Consider the following 27603-nt stretch of genomic DNA (forward strand, 5'->3'; position numbering starts at 1 on the left):
CATCTACACTTTGATGTAAGTTCTCAATTAGGGATTAAATTTTACTTATTTTTCTAGGTAGGCATTTGTAGAGATATATACTGATTTTGTCCTGCCATTTAAGACATAATGTAATTACACTTAATTTGGAAGACACTTAGATATCTGATAAGCTTAGTACTCCTTCTTACCATTCCTTATCAGAGCCATATTTATTCTTTAAACTTTTTATGTTTGAAAATAAAATTTTTAGGACACTCTAGTAAAAGTTATGTTTAGTTTGTGTTTTCAGTATGAGTTGATTTAGGAATAATTACTAGCTTTAGAGAATTAAAAATTCTCATCCAAAAACCGGGTAGTTCTTTTCACCTAACAAGATTTCTTTGGTGTTCATATAGACCCAGTATGTTTCTTTGTAAATTTAGTCTTTTTAAGTAAACTTATTTTATGTTGTTTTGCAAATAGAATCTTATCTTCTACTTTCCAAGTGTCTGTTGTTTCAATGTGGAAAATCTGCCTTTTTTCACTATTATATAAGATGTAATCTTCACAGTACATCATTCATCCTTTTTAGTCTAAGTTCTGCACATTTTGACACATACAGTTATGTAACCACATCGCAACCAATGTACAAATGTTTCATCACCCCAAATAATTCCCCATGCATCATTGTACTCCCCTTCTACCCTAGCCTCTAACCCTATGCTGACAAATGCTGATCCCTTTCTATTCCTATCATTCTATCTTTTCCAAAATGTTATATAAATTGAATCATACAGTATAAAATTCTTTTTTATTCTAGCTTTTTGAGGTATAATTGACTAATCAAAATAGTATATATTTAAGATGCAATATGTGATGATTTGATATATGTATTCATTGTGAAGTGGTTACCATTACCAAGCTAATGAGCACATCTATTACCTCACATAATTTTTTTTCTTCATGAAGGCCACTTAAAATGTACTCTTAGCAAATTTCAAGTAAACAATACAGTATTATTAAGGAGAGCCACCATGCTGTATATTAGAGCCTTAGAACTTATTCATCTTTTAAAAAATTGTTTATTTGAGATAGTGAACACAAGAGAGAGATAGTGAGCATGAGCAGCAGGTAGGTAGGGGCAGGGTGAGAGGAAGATGCAGACTTCACACTGAGCAGGGAGCTGATGAGGGGCTTGATCCCAGGACCCTGGGATTATGACCTGAGCCAAAGGCAAGAGGCTTAACTGACTGAGCCACCCAGGTGCCTCAGAACTTATTTGTCTTATAACTGAATGTTGGTAGTTTTTGAACATTTCTCCAACCTCCAGTAACTGGTAATCATCATTCTCTTCCCTGCTTCTATGAATTTGACTTTTTTAAAAACTACCACATATAACTGAGATCATGTAGTATTTGCCTTTCTGTATCTGGCTTATTTCACTTAACATTCTCCTTCACCGATGTCTCAGAAAGCAAAATTTTCTTTTTTATAGCCAAATAATATTCCATTACCTATAAATGCCCCATTTTTTGGTCCATTCATCCATCAATAGAGTTTTTTTGTTTGTTTGTTTGTGTTTTTTTTTTGTAATTTGTCTATTGCCCAATGTGGAGCTCGATCCCAGGACCCTGAAACTGTGACCTGAGCTGAAGGCAGAGGCTTAACCCACTGAACCACCCAGCACCCCTATTGTGAAAAATACTCAAAGAACATTGGGTGCAGATATATCTTCAAAATACTGCCATCATTTCCTTTGGATATATGCCTAGATGTAGGATTGCTGTTTCATAGGATAGTTTTACCTTTAACTATTTTAGGAATTTCCATACTGTTTTTCCTAGTGGTCATACCAGTTTATGTTCCCACCAAAAGCATACAAGTGTTTTAACTTCTCTGTGTCTTCACCAAAACACTTCTTTTATAAGGGCATTTATTTCATGCCCTCATGATCTAATCACCTCCCAAAGGCACATCTCTTAATACCATTACATCAGACATTAGGATATGAAAATATTAATTTGGGGGTATGCAGACATTCAAACAGTAGCTCAGGTCCAATTTCACTCTTTTGCTTATTGATATCTGGTTTTCCAGCACAACAAAGTGACTTTCCTTTCTCCATAGTGTATTCTTGGTGCCCTTTTCAGAGATTAGTTGACTGCATATACATGGGATTATTTCTGAGATATCTAGTCTCTTCCATTGGTCTGCACACCTGTTTTTATGTCAGAATCATAACCTTTTGATTACTCTACTTTTGAAATGTATTTTGTGATATTGCTAGCTTTATTCTTTTTCAAGATTGTTTTGGCTATTTGGGGTCTTTGTGGTTCCATATGAATTTTTTTTTCAGTGCCATTAAAGTTTTGATAGGGATTTTATTGAAGCTGTAGATACTTTGGAGAGTATGGAAACTTTAACAACTTTATTCTTTCAATCCATGAACACAGGTTATCTTTCCCTTTATTCATATCTTTAATATCATTCATCAATGTCATTTAATTTTAAGGGTGAAAATCTTTTATTTCCTTGGTTAAACTTATTCCTACATATTTTATTCTTTTTTTCATGTGTCTGATAGCCATTTGTATGTCTTGATTGGAGAAGTGTCTGTTCATATCTTCTGCCCATTTTTTGATGTGTTTGCCTGTTTCGTGTGTGTTGAGTTTGAGGAGTTCATTATAGATCCTGGATATCAACCTTTTGTCTGTACTGTCATTTGCAAATATCTTCTCCCATTCCGTGGGTTGCCTCTTTGTTTTTTTGACTGTTTCCTTTGCTGTGCAGAAGCTTTTGATTTTGATGAAGTCCCAAAAGTTTATTTTCGCTTTTGTTTCCTTTGCCTTTGGAGACATATCTTGAAAGAAGTTGCTGTGGCTGATATCAAAGAGATTACTGCCTATTTCAATTAATAGGTATTTTGGTTGTTTCCAGATACTTGAAATAATGAGCAAAACCACTATAAACATTCAGTTAAAGGGGTTTTTTTTGCATGAACATAAGTTCCCATTACAATTAGGTAAATTCTTAGAAGAGATGGATTTTATGGTAGGTGTATGATTTCATAAAACAGCTTTAAACTATTTTTCTAAAGCATAGCATATTACCAGCAGCAAATAACATTTCTAGGTTTTCTCTCTGTCAGAATGTGGCATTATCAAGTTTTTAATTTTGCCTTTTGAATAGTCAGTAGTGTTATCTTCTTGTGGTTTTAATTTGCATTTCCCAAATAGCTAATGATGTTGAACAATTTTCATGTGCTTTTTGGCCAATTGATGTATCTGTTCTGGTAAAATATCTGTTCAGTTCCTTTGACCATTGTATACTGAGTTGTTTATTATTATTGAAAGTTGAGAGTTCTTAGTGTATTCTGAAGACAAGTCCTTTATCAGATATATAATTTGCAAATATTTTCTCACCATCAGCGTGTTATATTTCATTTTCTTTAATAAAAATGTCCTTTAAAGAGAATAATTTTTGTGTTATGGAGTTCAAGATATCACTTTTTAAATTGACTATGCCTTTATTGTTATACCTAGACAATCTTTGCCTAATTCAAGGTCACAAAGATCTTCTCTTATGTTCTCATCGAGACGTTTTATAGTTTTAGGTTTACATTTAGCTCTATGAACCATTTTGGATTAACTTTTATTTATGACATGATTCACTCTTCTCAAATAGATACCCTTTTGTTGCAGCATCATTTGTTGAAAAGGCTATCATTTCTCTATTGAATTGCCTCCATGCATTTATCATAAGTCATCAAATATGAGGGTCTGTCTCTAGACTATTTGATCTCATTGACCTACATATGTACCCTTTCTCCAATACTATATATTAAGTCTAGAAAGCAGGTAGTCTATCTTCTTCAACTTGTTCTTTTCAAAATTAAATTTGGCTATTCTATTATTTTACCTTTCTTTTTAAAAATATTTTATTTACTTATTTATTTTTGAGAGAGAGGGAGGGAGAGAGATCACAAGCTGGGGTGTGTGAGGAGGGACAGGAAGAGGGAGAAGCAGTCTTCCCACTGTGTAAGGGGCCTGAATCTGGACTTGATTCCAGGACCTTGGGATCATGACCTGAGCTGAAAGCAGATGCTTAAGCAAACAGCCACACAGGAATCCTGTTATTTTACCTTTTTAGATAAATTTTTGAATCAACATATTTTTATAATGTATAAACAATTAGTGGGATTTTGTTGAGAACTGTGTTGAATCTATAGATCATTTAGAGGGGATTTGATATTTTAGCAGTAAATAGCCTTCCAATTCCTGACTGTGGTATATCTCTCCAAATACTTTTCCTTTGACATTTTTCATTAATATTTTGTAGTTTAAGCAAATGACAGCATATATTTATGTATTTTATGCCCAGGGATGTCATGATTTTTATTAATAAAGTGACACATTAAAAAGTTTCAAATGTTTTTTGTTAGTTTATAGATACATGATTAATTTTTTGGATCATGTATGTATCTTATGACCTTACTAAACTCACTAATTAATTCTAGTAACTCTCTTTGTTGATCTTTTGAGATTTTCTAGATATGAAATTATTTTGTCTTTGAATAGGGAAATTTAAAAGATTAGTTTGATCATTTTCTTGTGATGATCTTGTTTCCAGGTGTAAGGGTTATGCTGGATGAATAAAATGAGTCAGGGAGTATTTTAATATCTCCTTATTCTTGAACATATTTATGTAAGATTGGTACTACACTTTGATAAATTTTTATATAGGATAATTGATAAATTTGTATGGGGGTGAAATTTTTGTTTTAGGAGGGGAAGGATTTTAAAGAATTTATTTATTTATTTATTTAACAACATTAGATTATTCCAGTTCAGAAATATTATTATTATTTTTTTTAAGTAATCTCTATACCCAACATGAGGCTTGAACTCATGACCCTAAGATCAAGAGTCACATGCTCGACTGATGAGCCAGCCAGGCACCCCAGTTTATTTCAGTTTTTAATTATTTTTCTGTGTCTCTTTAGAAAGTTGTATCTTTCATAACAGAGCTTCACTTTCTTAGATGGCATAAATTCATTTATGATGCTCTGTTGTTGTCATTTTCAGATCAGCAGAATGGAGGGATGGAGCTTTCTTAATTCTTGATTCTTATCCTTTGGTTATGGTTCTATCCTAGCAATATGGTTCTATCCATTTTGCTAGGAACGTATCAGTTTTATGAATCTTTGAAATAACAACTTCCTGGATTTATATATTTTATCTATTCTATGTTGTATTCCAGTTTCTATTCAACTAATTTCTCTTTCTATGGTTTCTATATTTTATTTAGTATTTTCATTCTACCCAGAGTTCTCTGGGTTTGTTTTGGTTTTCCTTTGCTCAGGTTCTTAAGATAGAGGCTTGACTTCATTTCATGTCTCTTGGTTCCTAATACTTCTATTTACAGCTATCCATTTCTTGTTAGCACTCCTTTAACTGCACCCGGTATACACACACACACACACACACACACACACACACACCCCTTTCATTATCATTCTGTTGAAACTTCATTTTAAAAACTATTCACTGAGATGTCAGGGTGGCTCAGTCATTTAAGCATCTGCCTTTGGTTCAGGTCATGATCTCAGGGTCCTGGGATCTAGTCCCTCACTGGGCTCCTTGTTCATTGGGGATTCTGCTTCTACCTCTACCTGCTGTTCCCTCTGCTTGTGCATGCTCTCTCTCTCTGGCAAATAAATAAATAAAATCTTACAAAAATAAAAATAAATAAAAACTATTCACTGATATTTCTTCTTTAATTCATGGTAATTTAAATTTATGTTGTTTAATTTGTAAATAATTGGGAAACTGTTATATTTCTGTTGAATTTCATTATATATATTCTGTATGATTTAAGTCCTTTAAAATGCATTGCAATTTGTTTTTCGGCCAAGTGTAGTGTGTATTTTGGTGAACATTCTCTGAGCACTCTGAGGTAAGTGGAAACCTCCCACAGTGTTTTCTCCCTCCCAACTCCCATAGTAACACAGGTTCTATCAACTTGTCTATGTGCCCTTATGTGACAAACTCAAAACTCTTCCCCTTAGGGGAGAATCTTGCTTTATTCACATTCTGGACAACTTTTAAATGGGTTAGACACAATTTACTTTTGTGATGCCCTAGAAGTCAGTTTAGGTGTCTGTGTGCAAAGACATAGCTTAAGTGTAACCAGAACAGCTATGCCTATTTTGAAAGTCATGCTTGAAAGAAGAGAATTTGGGGCACCTGGGTGGCTCAGTGCGTTAAAGCCTCTGCCTTCGGCTCAGGTCATGATCCCAGGTGCTGGAATCGAGTCCTGCATCGGGCTCTCTGCTCAGCGGGGAGCCTGCTTCCTCCTCTCTCTCTCTGCCTGCCTCTCTGCCTACTTGTGATCTCTGTCTGTCCAATAAATAAATAAAAATCTTTAAAAAAAATGAAAGAAAGAAGAGGGTTTTTACATATTTTATTTCTGTCCACACTGGACATTTCTCTTTTGGTGTTTCAATCTCAAGTTGTTCTTTTGTGATTTCTCCCCAAGAGGAAAAGTTTAAGTCCTGTTGTACATGGTTATTATCCTGGTGGCATCTCTGGAGATGCAGGTCTACACTCACAATTATGATGAAGGTCCCAATGAATTTAATTAGGGAAGAATCAGTCTTGGAGATGTACCAGTTCAATGACTGAACAATCTGTGTAGTAGTTCAAATGCAGATAACGTGTTTACATACCATTGTCTTGATCTAGGAGTCTTTGGATCAGTGTTCAATGATCAGCTTTATCAGGAATTGAAAGGAAGGACTCAAAACATAATGAAGTATGTATATGCAATTATTCTCCATACAGGGAATCCAAGGTTTAACTATGCTTTGTGAAGACAGACCAGTATAACTGACCACATAACCACATAAACTTTTCTAACAATTCACAACTTTCTCTCCTGCAAAGTTAAACTTTTTTTAAAAAAAGATTTTTTAAAAATTTGTTTGAGAGAGATCTAGTGGGTGAATGAGACAGAGAACTCACAAAGAGGGGGAGGGGGCAGAGGCAGAGAGAGGGAAAAAAAAAAAAAACACCTCCCTTCTGAACCAGGAGCCCTACTTAGGACTTCATCCAAGGACCATGGGATAATGACTTGAGCAGAAGGAAGACACATAAGTGACTGAGCCGCCCAGGTGCCCACTTGACCACCTTCTTCTTCTTCTTCTTCTTCTTTAACTTCAAAATTTGGCTTAACATTCTTTTGTTATTGAGACAAATCTGCTATCAATGAAGATTTTGGGTCTTTTTGTTCACAGCCAGTGTTCAGACTTGTTTAGATTATAGGGCCTTTGTATTCATTTGAAAACCCCAGAAATTTGAGGTAAAGTTTTTCTGAAAGACTGGAGTGAATAAGACTTCCTGCAAACATAGAAAGCATTGTTCACATGGAAACAGTTCAAGATCCTGTGATGATGCATGTGTTTTCTTGATCTGTGTGCACAGAGATGATATCAATGGACAAAAGAGAAGGGAGAAGGGATGCAACCTTGAATTGAAAGGTGTTTCAGCATGCAGGTAACCTAGGAAGTGTAATTAGATGTAAGACTCCAAAATAGACTTTATATTTTACATCTTGGTGGTGTTGGGATTCAGTCTTTTAAAAGTTCTGCTGAGTGAATCTGATAATCAGCTATATTAGCGATTCTTTATGGTTATTAGAATATATGGGGATTAGCTCAGTTCTGTAATACTCTTTTTTGGCTATTTTTATGTATAAAGATACAGAAAAATGTATTTTCTCAAACAGTATTTTTAGAAACTAGTTTCAGGCCTAGGGATGTTTTAATGGGCAAGATATTTCTTACTCTACAGATGATTTCAATTGATATGTTTTCTGAGCATTGTTTGCTCATCTGTGGAAGTTAGAGGATGGTGTAGCATCCACAAACTTGAGTGAGTGATTATGAAGAATCCCAGGTCACACTTTCATAATCAAGCTCTTATTTCAGTTCCTGTGTTTCTGTTTACAGATATGTTTCAGCATATAGGATATACTTGTTGGTTATTCCTATAAATACTTCTTTAAATGATTAACCCACTTGCCATTGGTTTCTTTGTCTTCTATATTTTATTTGCTTAAAACTCTGTGTGTATGTGTGTATTTTGATATTAACTCTGTGTATATCCTCTAAAATGCAAGTCTTTTCTCCCATCTACTTTTATCTATTGATGTCATGGTATCTTTAAAGTCCTTGAGATGTTCTGATATCATAAAATGTATCAATTTCATTTATGAGTTAAGAGGATTCCAGAAGTTAGAAAGTCATCTCTTGCATTAGCTGGGAAGCAAATACAAATCTTGTTGTAGTTTTTCATTAAAACAATGCATTTAAAAATTTGTATATGAAGAATTCACTACATGTACAATTTTACTAGCTTCCAGTTGGAAAATTGGTTGTGCTCCTCCATTTATTTATACTGTGTCCTTTGTCCACAATGTTTTTAGTGACTTATCTCTGCCTGAATCAGCAAGACTGGTGAGGTTAGGGAGAATGTTTTCATCCACATTGTATTCTTATAATTTCTGAAAGTACTGGAACATAAGAAACTGCAATGCCTATTAGGTAAATGAATAAAAAGATTGTGTTAGATTTCAGGAAGTCACTAGTAATTATCACACATAGCTAATTTTTTCTTGAACTGTAAAATAAGGAGATGCAAAAGAACATATGGAACACAGGAACAATGTGACTGAGTTTGTCCTCTTGGGGCTCACCCAGAGCCTCCAAGGTCAGAAAATACTATTTGTCGTGTTCTCGATCATCTACATCGTGACAATGGTGGGCAACCTACTCATTGTGGTGACTGTGGTGGTCAGCCCAACCCTGGATGCCCCTATGTACTTCTTCCTTGGTTACTTATCATTTATGGATGCTGTTTATTCTACTACAGTTACTCCAAATATGATTATAGACTTACTCTATGAGAAGAAAACCATTTCCTTCCAAGGTTGCATGTCCCAGCTCTTTATAGGGCACTTATTTGGTGGTGCTGAGATTTTGCTCCTGGTGGTCATGGCCTATGACCGCTACGTGGCCATCTGCAAACCTCTGCATTATTTGACAATCATGAATCAACGGGTGTGTATTTTGTTGTTGCTCTTGGCCTGGGTTGGAGGTTTTCTGCATGCTGTTGTTCAACTTCTCTTTGTTTACAACCTTCCCTTCTGTGGTCCCAATGTCATCGACCACTTTATCTGTGACATGTATCCGTTATTAAAACTTGCGTGCACTGACACTTATGTTATTGGTCTCACTGTAGTTGCCAATGATGGAGCAATCTGTGTGGTCATCTTTACAGTCTTACTCATTTCCTATGGGGTCATTCTGCACTCCCTGAAGACCCATAGTCAGGAAGGGAGGCGCAAAGCCTTATCCACTTGTGGTTCTCACATTACAGTGGTGGTCCTCTTCTTTGTCCCTTGCATTTTTATGTATGTGAGACCTCCTTCTACTTTACCCATTGATAAATCCTTGACTGTGTTTTACACAGTTATCACCCCTATGTTAAACCCTCTGATCTATACTCTGAGAAATGGAGAGATGAAAAATGCCATGAAAAAGCTGTGGACCAGAAGAAGAAAATGATGCTGAAGAGAAATTTTCACATTTTTTCAATGTAGAGTTACTCCATCTAGGAAAAAATTATTTAATTATTTATTTGTAATGAATTTCTCCTCAGGTTTAATGAACTTGTGTATGATGAAAGCATTTAAGGTGTAAATATTGTAATGATCAAAAAAGATTTCTAAGATTTTCATAAATTGTTAGGAAAATAGGTCTGTAGCTTTGGGGCATAAAATGTTTCTATTGAAACTCTAGGTTTGTGTTCTATGTGATGAGTTTTGCTATAATAAATACTGTACCTTTATTTCCATTACTGGGCAATTTTCACATGCTTCTCTTTTACCCAATTGTTCTTTTACAGAATTAATAGTGCTCACTATATATTTCAGAGAAAGATTTTAAGAAATGGGACATAAACACTTGGTGCATTCCTCCCCTACAAAGACAACTCATACTTAATACTTGAAGTATATATCTTATTTTTGTAACTGCAAGATGGTTAAGTATATAATTTTGTTCATATTAATTAACTAATAGGATTGAAAAGGAATTCTTCTTCTGTGTTATATTACTCATAAAGAAGTTATGGCAAGGAAAAAACCCAAACAAAAGACCTAGATATGATAAGTAAGATTTACTTATTTTTCTAATTGGCAAATCCTATTATCTCCTCATGTGGAGCAACTTTGTTTGGTGTTGTATTTTCATTGAGATGATCCATTAATCTTCCCTTATAGTTTAGAATATTTGATAATATCTCTACTATTTTTCAGTATCCCCATCTGTACTTTTGCTTACAGCATTTCATTGCCTTCTTTAGGGACCTTGGCCCTTCCTTTCATATATGGAATTAACATAATCCATAGTTCCTGAGCTTTGGGTATGCAATACAGACCCTGACGCCAGATATTTTGGGTGATATCATTTGTAAGAAAGATGTTGACAATATGGCATGTCACTTTTGCCTCTTCTCTTAAAGGAATGCAGATTATTGAGTAATAAAGAGGTCATAATATGTATTGAATTCTTTAACAGAGATCCCTTTCATAAGTCTCCCTCTCTCTGAATGAGGTTTGAAAGAAAATGTTATCTGCCTCTAATAGTGTAGGAAGCATGTAATCAAAGAAACCCATGTTTCTGTCTCCCTTATTTAGTCTGGATTTATGGGGTGCCCTGGCTAAGGGGAATAGAGCCTTTTCACTCGTAAGTCACAGTGTATGAGAAACTTTATATCCCAACTTATATCAATTATTATTACATGGAGATTTCTTATGTCATCTCAAATTCTTCCCAAATAAGACACTATCATTAAATATTAGTAAACAGAAGTTTTATCATCAAGTCATCAGTTTTAGATGTGGCTATAGACTGAATATTTGTGTTCCCTCCAAAATTTATTAAATTCTTTATAATACATGATATTTGGAGGTGGGGTTTTTGGGAGCTGATTAGGTCATGAAGGTAGAGCTCTCATGAATGTGACTACTGTCTCTTTAAAAAGAGATACCAGTCTACAAAACAAAGAGGCAACCCATGGAATGGGATAAGATATTCACAAATGACACTACAGACAAAGGGCTGATATCCAAGATCCAAGATGGGGCTGATGTCCCATCAAATAATGGGCAGAAGACATGAACAGACACTTCTCCAAAGAAGACATACAAATGGCTAACAGACACATGAAAAAAATGTTTGTCATCATTAGCCATCAGAGAGATTCGAATCAAGACCCATTGAGATACCACCTTATACCAGTTAGAATGGCCAAAATTTACAAGGCAGTAAACAACAAGTGTTGGAGAGGATGTGGAGAAGGAGAACTCTCTTACACTGTTGGTGGGAATGCACGTTGGTGCAGCCACTTTGGAGAACAGTGTTGAGATTCCTCAAAAAATAAAAAATAGAGCTACCCTATGACCCTGCAATTGCACTACTGGGTATTTATCCCACAGATACGGATGTAGTGAATAGAAGGGTCATCTGTACCCCAATGTTCATAGCAGCAATGGCCACAGTCCCCTAACTGTGGAAGGAGCCAAGAAACCCTTCAACAGATGAATGAATAAGGAAGATATTGTCCATATAGACAATGGAGTATTCTGCCTCCCTCAGAGACCATGAGGTCTCTTGTAGCAACTTTTGTAGCAACATGGACAGGATTGGAAGAGATTATGTTGAGTGAAAAAGTCAAGCAGAAAGAGTCAATTATAATATGGTTTCACTTACTTATGAAGCATGAGGAATAACATGGAGGACATGGAGGAGAGGTGAAGGGGGTTCTGGGAAATTGGTGGTGGAGACGAACATGAGACACTGTGGAGTCTGAGAAACAAACTGAGAGTTTTGGAGGGGAGGAGGATGGGGAGTTGGGTGAGCCTGGTGGTGGGTATTATGGAGGGCACATATTGCATGGAGCACTGGGTATGGTGCATAAACAATGAATTCTGGAACACTGAAAAGAAATAAAATAAAATGAAAAAAAATCTATAGTGATTTCAACTTAAGCATATACTATGAATGATAAAACAAATTCACTGTTGAAGAACTGTATGATTCATTCTTACTCTAAATAAAAGTAACATTAATTACCTACAAAAAAAAATGACACCATAGACCTCACTTGCTCTTTCTGCAATGTGAATACACAGCAAAAACAGTTATCTATGAACTAGGATGCAAGATTTCACCAGATATGGGATCTGCAAATGTCTTGATCTTGGACTTCCCAGAACCCCAGAACTGTGAGAAAGAAATGACTTTTGTTGAAGCCAATCAGTCTGTGGTATTCTGTTAAAGTGGCCCAAATGAATTTAGACATTTAGTTAATTTCCAAATTTGTACTGTTATTGCAAGTGATGAGATAAAAATCTCGATTAATTGTCTATGTTAATTATTCTCTAAGTTCTTTTAAGCCACAAAAGTTACTTAGCTGTCTTTATACTCTGTATTTGCACAATGTGTGACATAGAATCCACTCCACGAACTTTGTCAGTACTTGCATTCTTGAATTCTTGATCTCTTGAAGAGTTTTTACTGATGAATTTTCATGAACTCTTTCTACATTAAATATATACATTTGCTACAATAGTCTTTGATATTTGCTCAAAACATTTACCTTATTTATGTTGTAATTATGTGTGTTTTTCTATAATGATGTTCCCATAGTCCTTAACTTTTGATTTCTTCTATCCCATCACTTTTGGAAAATTTCATTTACTTTCATTTGGTGAATTTATAAATTTTATCATCTGTTTAAAAAATAAAAATAACTCTCAAAAATGTTTTCTTTTTAAGTGATCCAGGATTTATTTTTGCTTGTAATAAGGACAAATCCAAGCCTGTTTTCCTTAAACAGGAAAAATAATCTTCCAAAGTTATTATTAATTTTAGTAATAATTTAAAATTTTCTATTTACTATGTCAAATTTTATACAATTAGTGTGTTAATTTGTGGTCCATTTCACCTCCTTCTGTGCTGCTCCCTCCTCCGCCTCCTTTTCCTTTGGTTTATTTCCCTACCACTAACATTCTATGTCAGTAGTCAAGGATTTTAAGGTGTTTATACCTTGTAGGAATAATCTCCTTTAATTACTCAGCCTTTTCAAGTCTTTTGAAATTTCTCAATATTTACTTTTCCTGATAAACCTTTGGATTATTTTGTAAAGTTTGAAATCTTCCCATAACTCTATATTTAGAACTTCATGACTCTCCACATTGATTTTGAGGAAAATGGCATGTTTTCATATCTTGTTTTCCCATCCAGAATGAGACATATATTGTGAAGGCTTGATCAATGTCTCAGTAAATTTGTAATCATTTCCATAGAATGTATATAAATCTTGGCTTTTGGTTTTATTAATTAAATAGTAGCTTGTCTTATTTACATTTGATTCATATTTTCTTTTTTTAAATTTAAATTCAATTAGTCAACATAAAGTGCATCATTTATTTCAGATGTATTTATCAGTTGCATATAACACCCAGTGCTTTTCACATTCATGACCTCCTTAATGCCCATCTCCCAGTTACCACATCCTCCAGGACCTCCCCTTCCATAACCCTTAGTTTGTTCACATTTCCAATGAGCTGATCAGAAAGGGCTCAGTGTCTTTAGCACAATACTCAGAGGCATGTGTGTATGTTTGCATTCAAAATTCATAGACCTACATTTGACAATACACAAGTAGGTATTCAACCACAGATATCTCTATGTGACCCCATGTAGCTCTGTATAATTACAGGTTATATATAGGTACATTGTTCAGTGATCTGTAGGTATATATCCAATTTCATATATGTATCTATATGTGAACACAGAGAAGTCTGTTTCCAAAAACATATGGATAAGTATCTGACTACACATATGAATGCAGATGTATATACATAAATATTTGATATATCACACACAGTGTATCTGACTACACACAGGGATATATCTTGCCATACACAAGTCTTTGTCTAACCATATGCTAATTTTGGGAGCACACGACTGAACCATTCTGTTCTGTGTGACATGGACTGAGGTTCCTCCCTGGTATTCAGCTGATTAGGGGCTTTTGGGAGTGTTTAGGATGACTTTATTCATGTGAGCCGTGCCTTGGCAGAGATGGCTAGAAGGTTGGAATCTTCTACCTCTTTCTCCATGTAGCCTATCTCTCCAGTGAGTATGTCAGATTTCTAAAATGGCAGTTCCAGGCTCCCAGAAGGATGAAACAGAAGGGATTAGGCCAGTTAATATCGCCTTCCATCCTGATATGATCTTGAAGTTCAGGATTTCAAGTTCTAAATCCAGACTGCTTATGCACCAAAGGAAAAGGCAACCTATGGAATGAGATAAAATATTTGCAAGTCATATACCTCATAAGAGATTAATATCCAAAATGTAAGAGGAATTTATACAACTAAATAGCAAATGGAAATCAAAACAAAAATTGATTAAAAAATGAGCAATGTGCCTAAATTGATATTTTCTAAAGAAGACATACAGATGGAAGGTTGCTCAACATTACTAATCATAAGGGAAATGCAAATCAAAACCACAATGAGAAACCATCTTACATCAGTCAGAATGGCTAAAATTAACAAAAGAGGGAACAAAAATTGTTGACAAGGAAGTGGAGAAAGGGCAACCCCCTTGGGACAACCTTCTGGGAAATAGAAATCAAAAGAACAGTACAACAGATCAACAAAAGTAGGAACTAGTTCTTTGAAAGAATTAATAAGATTGATAAACCCCTGGCCAGACTTATCAAGGAGAAAAGAGATGGGACCCAAATAAATAAAATCACGAATGAAAGAGGAGCAATCACAACCAACACCAAAGAAATACAAACAGTTTTAAGAACATATTTGAGCAGAGATCAGAGATCTGCTGTGATCTTTCCTATTTCTCTTCTCCTGATGGGTTTAGGCTTTCTTTTCTGTTCTTTCTCCATATCTTTAGGTGTAAAGTTGGGTTGTGTATTTGAGACCTCTCTTGTTTTTTGAGAAAGACTTGTATTGCTATATACTTTCCTCTGAGGGCCTCCTTTGCTTCATCCCAAAGATTTTGAACAGTTGTGTTTTCAGTTTTATTAGTTTTATTAGTTTCCATTATATATATATATATATATATTAAAGATTTTATTTATTTATTTGACAGATATAGATCACAAGTAGGCAGAGAGGCAGGCAGAGAGAGAGAGAGGAGGAAGCAGGCTCCCCGCTGAGCAGAAAGCCCGATGCGGGGCTTGATCCCAGGACCCCGGGATCATCATCCGAGCCGAGGCAGAGGCTTCAACCCACTGAGCCACTCAGGCGCCCCATAGTTTCCATGATATTTTTAAATTCTTCTTTAGTTTCCTGGTTGACCCATCCATTACTTAATAGGTAGCTCTTTAGGTTCCATGTATTTGAATTCTTTCCAACTTTCCTCTAGTGATTGAGTTCTAGTTTCAAAGCACTGTGGTCTGAAAATATGCAGGGAATGATCCCAATCCTTTGGTACTGGTTGAAACCTGATTTGTGACCCAGGATGTGATCTACTCTGGAGAATGTTCCACATGCACTAGAGAAGAATGTGTATTCTGTTGCTTTGGGATGGAATGTTCTCAATATATCTGTCCATCTTGTCCAGTGTGTCATTTAAAACCTTTATTTCCTTGTTGATCTTTTGTTTAGACGATCTGTCCATTTTAGTGAGGGGTGTGTTAAAGTCCCCTACTCTTATTGTATTATTGTCGATGTGTTTCTTTGATTTGGTTATTAGTTGGTTTATATATTTGGCTGATCCCATATTAGGAGCATGGATATTTAAAATTGTTAGGTCTAATTGTTGTACAGACCCTTTAAGTATGATATAGTATCCTTCCTCATCTCATTGTAGCCTTTATTTAAAAATCTAGTTTAGCTGATATAAGGATTGTCACCTCAGCTTTCTTTTGATGTCCACTAGATTTTAAATTGTTTTTCACTGTGTTACTTAAAATCTGGAGGTGTCTTTGGGTCTGAAATCAGTTTCTTGCAGATAGCATATCAATAGGTCTTGTTTTTTAATGCTTTCTGATACCCTGTGACTGAGATGCCTAAATTATAACCATTACCGCTATTTCTGCTTCTGTACCTTCACTTGCTAACCCATGAGGAGATGGAAAAATACCAGCAGACTTTCTATAGACACTCTGTAACTATGCATGCCCCTCCCAGAATTGAACCTGACAGAATGGCCCAGACCCCTCCCCTGGCTCTGGGCCAACAGATAACAGCCATCTGAAGCCAGAGAAACCCCACCTGGAATTGGACATAATGGAATGACTGCTCCAGGAACCTCCCCCCGCCCCCGCCATCCGGCTCTGGGCCGAGAGATAACAACTATCTGGTGCCCCGCGGCTTGACAGGAAGACCCCGGTCAATCCTGAGGTGACACATACCCTAGCGGCACAAACTCAGCTGTTTGAAGAATGACCCCTTGTTTGAAGAGCCCTTTGCCCTAACCAGTAATCCATTCCCAGCCTTTTCCTGCTCTGTAGTGCACCAGTCATATTATAGAGTTCCTTTTTGATTTTCCCACGGTATGTGGCGATTTGTTACAAGATACTATGATGTATGCTAAGTCCCTGCCTCCCCAAAAATAGTGTATAAAAAGTGTTGTGATCCTGAGCTTGGGACCTCTTAGCATCACTGGCAACAAGTGCATGGAGGTCTGGGTTTGAACTGGTAATAAATGACCCTTGTTCTTTGGCTTTGACTCTGGACTCTGGTGGTTGTCTTTGGGGGGGGTCTCGAAATTTGGGCACAATACAACTTTTGATTGGGGTCATTTATCCCATTTACATATAGAGCAACTACTGAAAGATATGAATTTAGTGCCATTGTATATCCAGTAAGGTGACTGTTATTGTATATTGTCTATGTTCTTTCTGGTCTATGTTACTTTTAGGCTGTCTCTTTGCTTAAAGAACCCCTTTCAATATTTTCTGTAGAGCTGGTTTGGTGTTTACAAATTATTTTATTTTTTGTTTGTCTTGGAATTTTTTTTTTTAAATCTCTCTGTCTATTTTCAATGACAGCCTCATTGGGTATAGTATTCTTAGCTGCATATTTTTCTTATTTAGTGCTCTAAATATATCATACCAGTCCTTTCTGGCCTGTCAGGTCTCTGTGATTGGGTCTGTTGCCAATCTAATATTAGTATTGTTGTATTTTACAGACCTCTTGTCCCAAGCTATTTTCAGTATTTTCTCTTTGTCACTGAGAGTTGTAAGTTTTATTATTAGATGATGTGTTGACCTATTTTTATTGATTTTGAGGAAGGTTCTCTGTGCCTCCTGGATTTTGATGCCTGCTTCCTTCCCCAAATTAAGGAAGTTCTCTGTTATAATTTGCTCCAATATATCTTCTGCCTCTGTCTCTCTTCTTCTGGGATGCCAATTATTTTAATATTGTTTTGTCTTATGGTATTACTTATCTCTCGAATTATTCTGTAGTGACCCAGTAGTTGTTTATCTCTCTTTTTTCTCAGCTTCTTTATTCTCCATCATTTGGTCTTCTCTATCACTAATTCTCTCTTCTGCCTCATTTATCCTAATGATGAGAGGCTCCATTTTTTATTGCACCTCATTAATAGCCTTTTTGATTTCAACTTTTTAAGATTTTAGTTCTTTTATTTCTCCAAAAAGGGATTCTCTAGTATCTTCTATTCTTTTCTCAAGCCCAGCTAGTACTTTTATAGTCCTCATTCTGAACCCTAGTTCCAACATCTTACTAAAGTCCATATTGATTAGGTCCCTGGCAGTAAGTATGGCCTCTTTGTCTTTTTTGTTTTTTTTAAGTGGGTTTTTCTGTGTCATCATTTTGTCCAGAGAAGAATAGATGAATGAGAGAACAAAATGCTAAAAGTGCAAGAATGACCCCAGAAAAATATACATTATACCAATCAGAAGAGACCTGCAGCTGTGAGAAAAAGAAAGGAAAAAAAATGATAAGGCTGGTGAATAGAACAGAGCCACACACTAGATTTTGGGTTTATATTGGTCTGTTAGAAATAACTGCCTCCCAAAATTTTAAAGATATAAACCTTGTATGTATACACAAAAATAAGGGTAAATATGCTAAAGTTATGGAATATGACTATAAAGATGAACATTTAAAAAGTTTTTAAAAAAGGAATTGTTGAGTTAAGAAGTTTGTTGAAAAAAGAAGGAAAAAAATTAATAAAGAAAAAAAAGGAGAGAATGTGATCAGGCTGGAGACTAGAAGAAAACCATACACTAGTATTTTTGGGTATATTTGGTCTGTTAGAAGATACTGTATGCCAGAATTTTTTTTTAAAGATTTTATTTATTTATTTGACAAACAGAGATCACAAGCAGGCTGAGAGGCAGGCAGAGAGAGAGAAGGAGGAAGCAGGCTCCCTGCCAAGCAGAGAGCCCGACGCGGGGCTCGATCCCAGGACCCTAGGATCATGACCCGAGCCGAATGTATGCCAGAATTTTAAAGAAAGAATAAGTTATATACAAAGATATATACTTCTATATTTATATTTTTGCATAAATGTAAGTATAAAACTCTGCTTGTATAGTTATATATGAAAAATAAAGTTAAATACTATGAAGGGATAGAAGATGAGTGTAAAAATGAAAATTTAAAAAAATATTTAAAAAAGGAGCTGATAAGATGGTTAAAATTAGAAAGAAGAAAAAGAAAAAAATAGAAACAGAAAAAAAAGCAAAGAAAGTTAAAAAAAATTTACTTTGAAGGGCTTAAGAATCATGAGAAAAAAGTCATGAATTCTATGTGCTGTATTCCCCTAGAGCACATTGCTAGAGTTTAGAGCACATTGCATAGCAGTTCTCATTGATTGGTAAACTTGGTCTTGGCTGAATGTTCTTGCTGATCTTCTGGATGAGCAGCCTGTTGCAGTGACTTTCAAGTGTCTTTGCTCCAGGTGGAACTGTACCACTTTTGCCAGGGCCATGCTAAGTATTCCCATTCTTCTCGGGTTTGCTCTCTGTAGCTTTTGTTCCCTGAAATCTCTCTGTATGGCTTTGGGGGACAAGAATAAAAATGGCATCCTCCTAATCTCTGGGCCTGGAGGCCCCAAGAACTGGGTGCACCACTCCTCAGTTAGCCTGCAAAGAAAAGCAGTCAATCCCTCCTATCTCTTTGGTCTCTAGCTGCACTCCATGCTCACTAGCCCTATAACCTAGCATTTCTCTTTCTGGCACATGTCCCCATTTAGAGTCTCCAAACCCTGCAGAGTCCTACAGTGCACTCCTGTGCCATTCCTCTGGGGTAGGAAGGGGAGGCTCCCTGGATTGCCTGCTTTTGGGGTCTCTGCTCAAAGAGTAGTGGCCCAACTGTGCTGTGGATCATGGTTTATGACAGGCCCAAGCTGAGAACCTACTCCTGGGCTTGCAGCCAGTTTCTGGGTTCCAAGACTTGGGAGCTCTGCCACACTCAGTCACCTCCAGTTGTTCTGTGGCCCTGAGGGTTGTGAGACCACACTGTCCCAGAGAGGGTTCCATCCAATACTTAGCCACTGGAATGACATACCTCATCAGAGCCTACTTGTAGAAGTTCCAATTTTGTTCTCCACTGCTCTGTTACTTGCTGGCAGCTGGATCACAGAGGCTCCCTCCCTCGTTGCAGTCTATCTTTCCAAATATCACCTTGGATTCACTTTTCCACACATCCTACCTTCCAGAAAGTGGTCACTTTTCTGTTCATTGAATAGCTGCTATTTTTTCTTTAATCTCTTGTTGAGTTTGTAGGTGTTCAGAATGGTTTGAAAACCATCTACCTGAATTCCTGGGACCAGGTGAAACGTAGGTCTCCTACTCCTCCACCATCTTGCTTTTCCTCCTCAAGTTATTTTTGAGTCTTTTTCAGAAGTTTGTGAAGAAATTATACCCATTTTATCTAAGGTATAAAATTTATTAGAATAATTTTTTTCCAGAAAAATCATTTATTAACCTTTCAAAGTCTGAAGCATATGTATGAGTTTATTTCCTTTTTAATTTCTGATATTGGTATTTTATCTTGATCACTATTGCTAGAAATTTACCAGTTGTAGAATAATAGTACTAAGTTTTGAATGTTGTAGTTTGTTCTCTTTAATGTTTTATATTGTAGTGATATTTTTTTAATCTTTCCATTACATCTTTTTTTTTTTTAACTTTGACAATGATTTAGTCCTCTATGTCTAACTTAAGATAAGAGTTTAGCTTTTTAGGATTTTTTTTAACACAGCATAAAACTACGCATACATTTATGTAAATTGAAAACAAGTAGCTTTTTGTGTGGCTTAGAACATCAAAAAGATTTTCAGCTGTTTCTTACAGGTACTTAATGATTTTTATCTATGATACTTATGACCTAGAAAATACAATATACAACCAAACGTGGAAATGAAGATGCTCAGTGGAGCTCATCATAAGCTGTGGGAAAATGAGTAAGAGTGGAGGTCTTCAGAGACTTGATTTAGAAACAGGCTCTTGTTGGAAAATAATTTGTTTCTTGTAGAAACAGTCACTCAATTGATACTGGACTGAAATTAAGGATTGAATTAATGAACTGAAAATTATTATGGTGTCAGTTGACATAGATTCAGGCCTTGGTCAACTGCATCCATTCCAACACAGAAGTACAGAACTGTGACTACATATCTTTTTATGAATTGCAACTTCAACTTCAGTAACTTCCCTCATCCTAAGGCCTTCTGCCTCTGAGCTTCAGGGCCTCTTTGTAGTGATGCTAACAGCTAGAGATAGGACTTCCTTGGCTGAGGACATGATTGATAAGTGAAACTGAGACTGGTTATCCTTTTACTTTGGCATCAATGTGATTTGCCTTACTTAAATTGTTTTAGCCATAAGAAACTCACAGTTTATTATTTAATATATTTTTTTTCTGTTCAAATTAGAGGCTTTTCACATATTTGGGTGTCTGCCACTCTTTCTTGGCAAGAACCTAGTATTTTTTTACTCTAGTTATTGTTCTAGGGGAGAACACTGTGCAGAGGAGGATACTTTATTTGAATCTATTCCAAATATTCTAATCTAGCCTGTAATGGCCTTACAATTTCTTTCATTGAAAAACACTAGTGGTGTGGAAAGCCATACGCTGTGTCTGTACATATAAATGGAAGGATTATTTTCCTCATCCAGTGGCCCAAGAGATTTCTGAGAATTCAAATGTCTGCCGAGTCTGGAGTTTCTCTTCACCCCCTAAATGTTTCCTTCATATATGTTCTTGTGTATAGACATCCCTCATTGCTTGTGCAATCATCTGGAGGGGCCCAATTCACTGAGATGAAGCTGGAAAAAGGTAGAAACCTGCCTTCTATTAGAGAAGAAGTGGCCTTAGGGATACACTTTGAATGACTGAACAGGTGAAAAGTTCTCCTACTATCTGAGAGATTGCTCAGTCATTGATTGTCCCAGAAGTTAAATTTCACCAACTTTCTTATTAGGACAATGTCCTGGGATATGAATGCTATCCTAATGATATAAGTAAAAGACTTTTGGTTGCCTAATTGTATGGACCAAGGAAAGATACATTGAAATAACTAAATTGAGATTTTAAAAAAATAGGGCAAATAATAGCTTGTCCAAGTTAATTTCTATGAATTAGGCTAATTTTCACATAGTCATCTGAAGAAACTATACTTACTTTGTACAACTGTCCTCATATTTATTGTGTGACTCTATGAGAAATAAGATCCATATGGGAAAGATTTTTCACATGATTTCCCCCCCATTTTCTTAACTGTTGTGTCCTTACTCATAGTATGGTTCTTGGCATTAAATAGGTGCTCTAATATAAAACAATAATTAATAATTCAATAGTTATTACATCTATGTTGGTAAATAATTTTTTAGTATATCTATTCATATTTCAAGGTCGTTGTCGTTGCTGGGGGGAGGGGGGTTGGGAGAAGGAGGATAGGGTTATGGACATTGGGGAGGGTATGTGCTTTTAGGTAAATTGGAAGGGGAGGTGAACCATGAGAGACTATGGACTCTGAAAAACAATCTGAGGGGTTTGAAGTGGCGGGTGGGTGGGAGGTTGGGGTACCAGGTGGTGGGTATTATAGAGGGCACAGCTTGCATGGAGCACTGGGTGTGGTGAAAAAATAATGAATACTGTTTTTCTGAAAATAAATAAATTGGAAAAAAAATAAAATGGATGTAAAATGAAACAAAAGAAAATCTTGTTATGGCAAGTGGGGAAATACATGATGATTCAATCGTCACTTGACTAAAATGCCTTGGGTGGTATTTTATTCTTCACTGGCAATAGTCTCATAATTGATCCAAACCTATTTTTTCCCCTCATGTTACATCCTTTAGACCTTAATAATGTGATTTGGTCTAGGAGTGCTAGTACACGTATTTGGGTGTCTGTCACTCTTTCTTGTCAAGAACATAGTCTTTTTTCTCTAATCATTGTTCTAGGGGAGAATACTGTCCAGAACAGTTTAATTTATTTGAATTAGTTCAAAATATTATAATAAGATAACCTGTAATGGCCATACATTCTCTTTCAGTGAAACCTGTAGTGATGTGGAAAGCCATAGGCTGTGTCTGCACATATAACTACAAGGTTTATTTTCCTGATACAATAGCCTAAGAGATCTCTGAGAATTCAATTGTCTTCCCACGTTGGAGTTTCTCTTCATCCCCTAGATGTTTCCTTGATAATTTTCCTGTATATAGACATCCCTCATTGCTTGTACAAACATGTGGAAAGGTCTGATTTTCTGGGATGATGTTGGTGCAAAGTAAAGCATCCCTTCAACTGGGTAGGAAGAGGCCTTAGGTATATGTTTTCTATTTAATTTAATTTTTATTTTTGTTACTTATTTGAATTCAATTAATTAACATAAAGTGCATTCTTAGTTTCCGAGGTAGAGTTCAGTGATTCATCATTGAATATAACACCCAGTGCTCATTACATCAGGTGCCCTCCTTAATGCCCATGACCCAGTTACCCCATCCCCCCACCCATTTCCCCTCCAACAACCCTCAGTTTGTTTCTTATAGTTAACAGTCTCTTATGATTTGTCTCTCTCTCCGATTTCATCTTATTTTTTTCCCTCCTTTCCCCTATAATCCTCCATATTGTTTCTTATATTCAGCATATTAGTGAAGTCATATGGTAATTATTTTTCTCTGACTGACTCATTTTGCTTAGCATAATACCCTCTAGTTTCATCTACATAATGATAAATAGTAAGATTTCATTTTTGATGGCTCTGCAATATTCCATTTATTCATATACCACATCTTCTGTACCCACTCATCTATTAATGGAAATCTGGGTTTTTCCCATACTTTGGCTATGGTGGAAATTGCTGCTATAAACTTTGGGGTGCATGTGTCCCTGTGCACTATGTTTGTATCCTTTGTGTAAATACCTAGTAGCACAAGTCAGGAAACCACAAACGTTGGTGAGGGTCTGGAGAAAAGATAATCCACTTACCAAGCTGGTGGTAATGCAATCTGGTACAGCCACTCTGGAAAACAATATGGAGTTTCCTCAAAAAGTTAAAAATAGAGCTACCCTATGACCCAGAAATTGCACTAGTGGGGATACATTTTGAATGACTGAACAGGTGAAGATTTCTACTACCTGAGAGACTACTCAGTCATGGTCTTTCAGGAAGTTAAATTCCAGCATTTGTTTTAATAGGCAAAGAGAAGGTTAATGTCCAGAGATATGAATAGTATCCTAGTACTCTAAGTAAAGGACATTGTGGTTGCCGAAGTTTACTGAGTTTTATTTTTCATATTTTTAGGACAAATAATATACTTGGCCATGTTAGTTTCTACTAATTAGGTTAGTTCTTAATAGTTATCTGAAGAAGACTACACTTATTTTATTAAATTGTTCTCTTATTTTTTCTGTGACTATATGAGAAATAAAATCCATGCAGGAAGGACTTTACATGTGTTTTATCCCCTGTTTATTAGTTGTTTTGCTCTCACTCATAGCATGGTTCCTGGCATTAAATATGTGCTCTAATATAAAAACAATAATTAATAATTTAATACCTATTACACCCATATTGGTAAATAAATATTTAATATATCTATTCACACTTTAAGGCTGATAATAAAATGTGTGTTAAATAAAAAGAAAGGAGACCTTGGTATGACAAGTGGGGATATACATGATAAATTAATCTTCATTGGAATAAAATGCTTTGGTTGATATTTTATTTATGCCTGGCAATAGTATCATAATTTTTCCAAACCTATTTTTTTTTTCATGCTACATCCGTTAGACTTTAATTATGTGATTTGGTCTAGTAGTACTATTATGTATAGATATTTTCAAAAAATCTGTGGAAATATCCAATGAATTTAATTAAGCAAGAATCAGCCTTGGGACACTTTCCAACTCTGACTTAATGACATATGTGGTCAGATGGGATGAAACGTCTCATGATCTCTTTCCCTATTGGGAAGAAGGTTTTACACTCTTAAGAGGTGACACATTTTTAGGTGGTTTTTGCTAGGCTGAAAGCACACTTCCCAAAAAAGCACAAGAACATCTCTTTTCAAATTTTTGAAGTCAATTGGTGTGGTCATACCAACAGGATAGAATGAAAGAATGAACCAAGTGAATGTTTTCTATTTTGAAGTTAGTAGGGAAGGAGTTACCCAAGAACAATCTCCTTGGAAATGGATGGTTGCTATCTTATTATGTAAAATTAGATTACTTGTCTTTTAGATAAATTATCCTAAGGTAGTAAAGTTTTATTTCCTGTGTGGACCAGGGAATTCTTTTTACATAACCTACCATGCAAATAAAAGCAATGTCCTGAATAATCAGGGTGGAAATGGACTGATAGCCAAATGATATAAAATGTACCCCATGAAGAAAATGGAGTGATAGCCAAGTGAAATAAAATATACTATCAGGTATTAATGAAGCTTTTTACTTTCTTTTGTCATACTGGATAAAGGAAAAATTCCAGTCCCAGGAATGAATTAAAAAGTTTACCTTCAGCTTGTGGACATACTGTCACAAGGTAAGTCTAACAGTAAATATTGGGAACTAGGCTTCCAAGTGTGTGAATTTTTTTTTATCATGTAAAAGTTAAATTACTTTGAAATAAAGGAAACTTAGATTTCCATTCCAGTTTAATCACTTAAAAATGGGTGGTCTGGGAAAAAGAATTAGATGTTCTGAGCCTCATTTGTTCAACTATGAAATGAAGATTACAGTTCTTCATTACTGTAAATATGAAATGTGATTCATTTACTTGTGAGTGTGTGATTGGAATCCACTGTAGGCATTGTGAGCAGTGGAGTGATTCCAATCATCCTTATAAACAGATCATTTGAGCTGCCTTATGAGAATGAATTAATGGAGGCCAGAATGAATGGGAAGAGATGTGGCAGGAGGCTAGTTTAGTGGGTTGGAGAATTTGTAGTTGGAGGAAAATGATCAAGTTTGTGAGCTATTTTAAATGGGAGTTAATCAGAATTGTTAAAAGTATCAATATGTGATATGAGAGCAAGAAAAGCATGAAAGACATTGTGATATTTCTTGTCTGAGTAATGACTTGGAAGGTAGTACCATTTAGTGAGATGGGAAACACCTGTGTTTGTTGCTGAAAATTAAACATTTAGTCTTATTAGTTCTGAATTAATATTGAATTAGAGATGTTCAGAGTCATAGATATTACATATATGAAGTTCAAAAATTAAGGGAGAGACCCAACATTGGAAACATTCCACATTTTTGGTCAGGAAAAGGAGGGATATTCAGCCAGAGATCTCAAGAAAGAAGTCTCAGTGAGGGAAGAGACAATCCAGGGTGGTGATCTTTCACTCCTAATTTGAGCCACTCAGTTTGAAAATGTCAGTTACCTTTAATCAGTCTCAAGTATTTCCCTTTTGTGACCTTATAAACTGTGTACCTTTTCATGGAATTCTCTTGCTCTCTTTTCTTGTCTTTCCACTTTTTCTTTAAAACTCAGTGGAAGCATTTCTTCCTCTGGGGAGTCTTCTCTGATTGTTAGTTTGACATATTCCTACCCCTGAACTTTACATTGTGCAACTGTTTTTATACTGACACTTTTAACATTGGTGATTATTAGGTATGCTATCACTGAATATAGGAAACCATGGTAATTCAATTTGGGAATCACCTCTATGAAACATCGGACAAAAACAGGTACTCCTGCCACATTTTTTAATTGAATGAATCAATAAAAGATTAATCTTATCATGTATTTAAAAGTTTTCTCCCTTGTTTTATAGATCAGCCTGGTTCTAATATGAGAAGTCATCTCCTATGCAGACTAGATGGAACCACCAAACAACGTAACTTACTTTGTCCTCTTGGGGCTCACCCAGGATCCAAAGGAACAGAAGATTCTTTTTGTTATGTTCTTACTCTTCTATATTTTGACTGTGGTGGGAAACCTGCTCATTGTGGTGACTGTAAGTGTTAGTAATACCCTGGGCTCACCTATGTACTTTTTTCTTGCTAACTTATCTTTTATAGATGTCATTTATTCCTCTTGTATTTCCCCCAGATTGATTTCAGAGGTTTTCTTTGGGAAAAGTACCATATCCTTTCAATCTTGTATGACCCAGCTCTTTATAGATCACCTTTTTGGTGGCTCAGAGGTCTTTCTTCTGCTAGTGATGGCCTATGACCGCTATGTAGCCATCTGCAAGCCCTTGCATTATCTGGTGATCATGAGGGAATGGGTGTGTGTTGTGCTGCTGGTAGTGTCCTGGGTGGGAGGTTTTCTGCATTCAGTAATTCAGGTTAGCACTATTTATGGGCTCCCATTCTGTGGCCCCAATGTCATTGATCATTTTTTCTGTGACATGTACCCCCTATTGAAACTGGTCTGTGCTGATACGTATGTGGCCGGCCTGTTAGTGGTGGCCAATGGTGGAGTGATCTGCAGTATTGTGTTTGTGCTCTTGCTCATCTCCTATGGTGTCATCCTGCACTCTCTAAAAAACCTTAGTGCAGAAGGGAGGCGGAAAGCCCTCCAGACCTGTGGTTCCCACATCACTGTGGTGGTCTTCTTCTTTGTTCCATGTATTTTCATGTATGCAAGACCTGCTAAGACCTTCCCTATTGACAAATCATTGACTGTGTTTTATACAGTCATAACCCCCATGTTGAACCCACTGATCTACACTCTGAGAAATTCTGAGATGACAAATGCTATGAAGAAGCTCTGGAAGAGAAATGTCATATCAAATAGCAAATAAATGCATCATCAAGATCATAGTTTATCATTAGAGCCAATCTCCTCAAATGTTAAAGTCCATTTTAGTGTAAATTCCTTTACAGTCTGAGTCAATAATTTGTAATGAAGTAGTCAATGCAGTTTTATAGTTGCATTAATTGTTATTTATTTTTAATTTTTTCATTCTGGTAAAATTAATATATAGTGTTTTCTTATTGTCATATACACAATAACATGATTTAACAGTTCTATACATAGTGGTCACCATGAGTAAACTCCTAATCTCCATATGGGCTGGATATTGATGAATTTTTGTAGTTACCTTAATT

General features: G+C 35.8%; 2 protein-coding genes across 2 annotated transcripts; both read left to right on the forward strand.

Moving 5' to 3' along the window:
• Window positions 1–8668: 8668 nt before the first annotated feature.
• On the forward strand, window positions 8669–9586 carry LOC122914338 (olfactory receptor 4A15-like). The gene has a single exon (XM_044260968.1). It carries the CDS (start codon window positions 8669–8671, stop codon window positions 9584–9586), a length of 918 nt encoding a protein of 305 aa, XP_044116903.1.
• A 16780-nt stretch (window positions 9587–26366) lies between these two features.
• Window positions 26367–27296, forward strand: LOC122914339 (olfactory receptor 4A47-like). Its single transcript, XM_044260969.1, has one exon. It carries the CDS (start codon window positions 26367–26369, stop codon window positions 27294–27296), a length of 930 nt encoding a protein of 309 aa, XP_044116904.1.
• The last annotated feature ends 307 nt before the right edge of the window (window positions 27297–27603 follow it).

Source organism: Neovison vison, chromosome 7, assembly GCF_020171115.1.
Source record: "Neovison vison isolate M4711 chromosome 7, ASM_NN_V1, whole genome shotgun sequence".
Taxonomy (NCBI): domain Eukaryota; kingdom Metazoa; phylum Chordata; class Mammalia; order Carnivora; family Mustelidae; genus Neogale; species Neogale vison.

Coding starts and splice junctions, on each gene's coding strand:
- LOC122914339 (XM_044260969.1), top strand. CDS start 26,367: ATGGAACCACCAAACAACGTAACTTACTTTGTCCTCTTGGGGCTCACC.
- LOC122914338 (XM_044260968.1), top strand. CDS start 8,669: ATGGAACACAGGAACAATGTGACTGAGTTTGTCCTCTTGGGGCTCACC.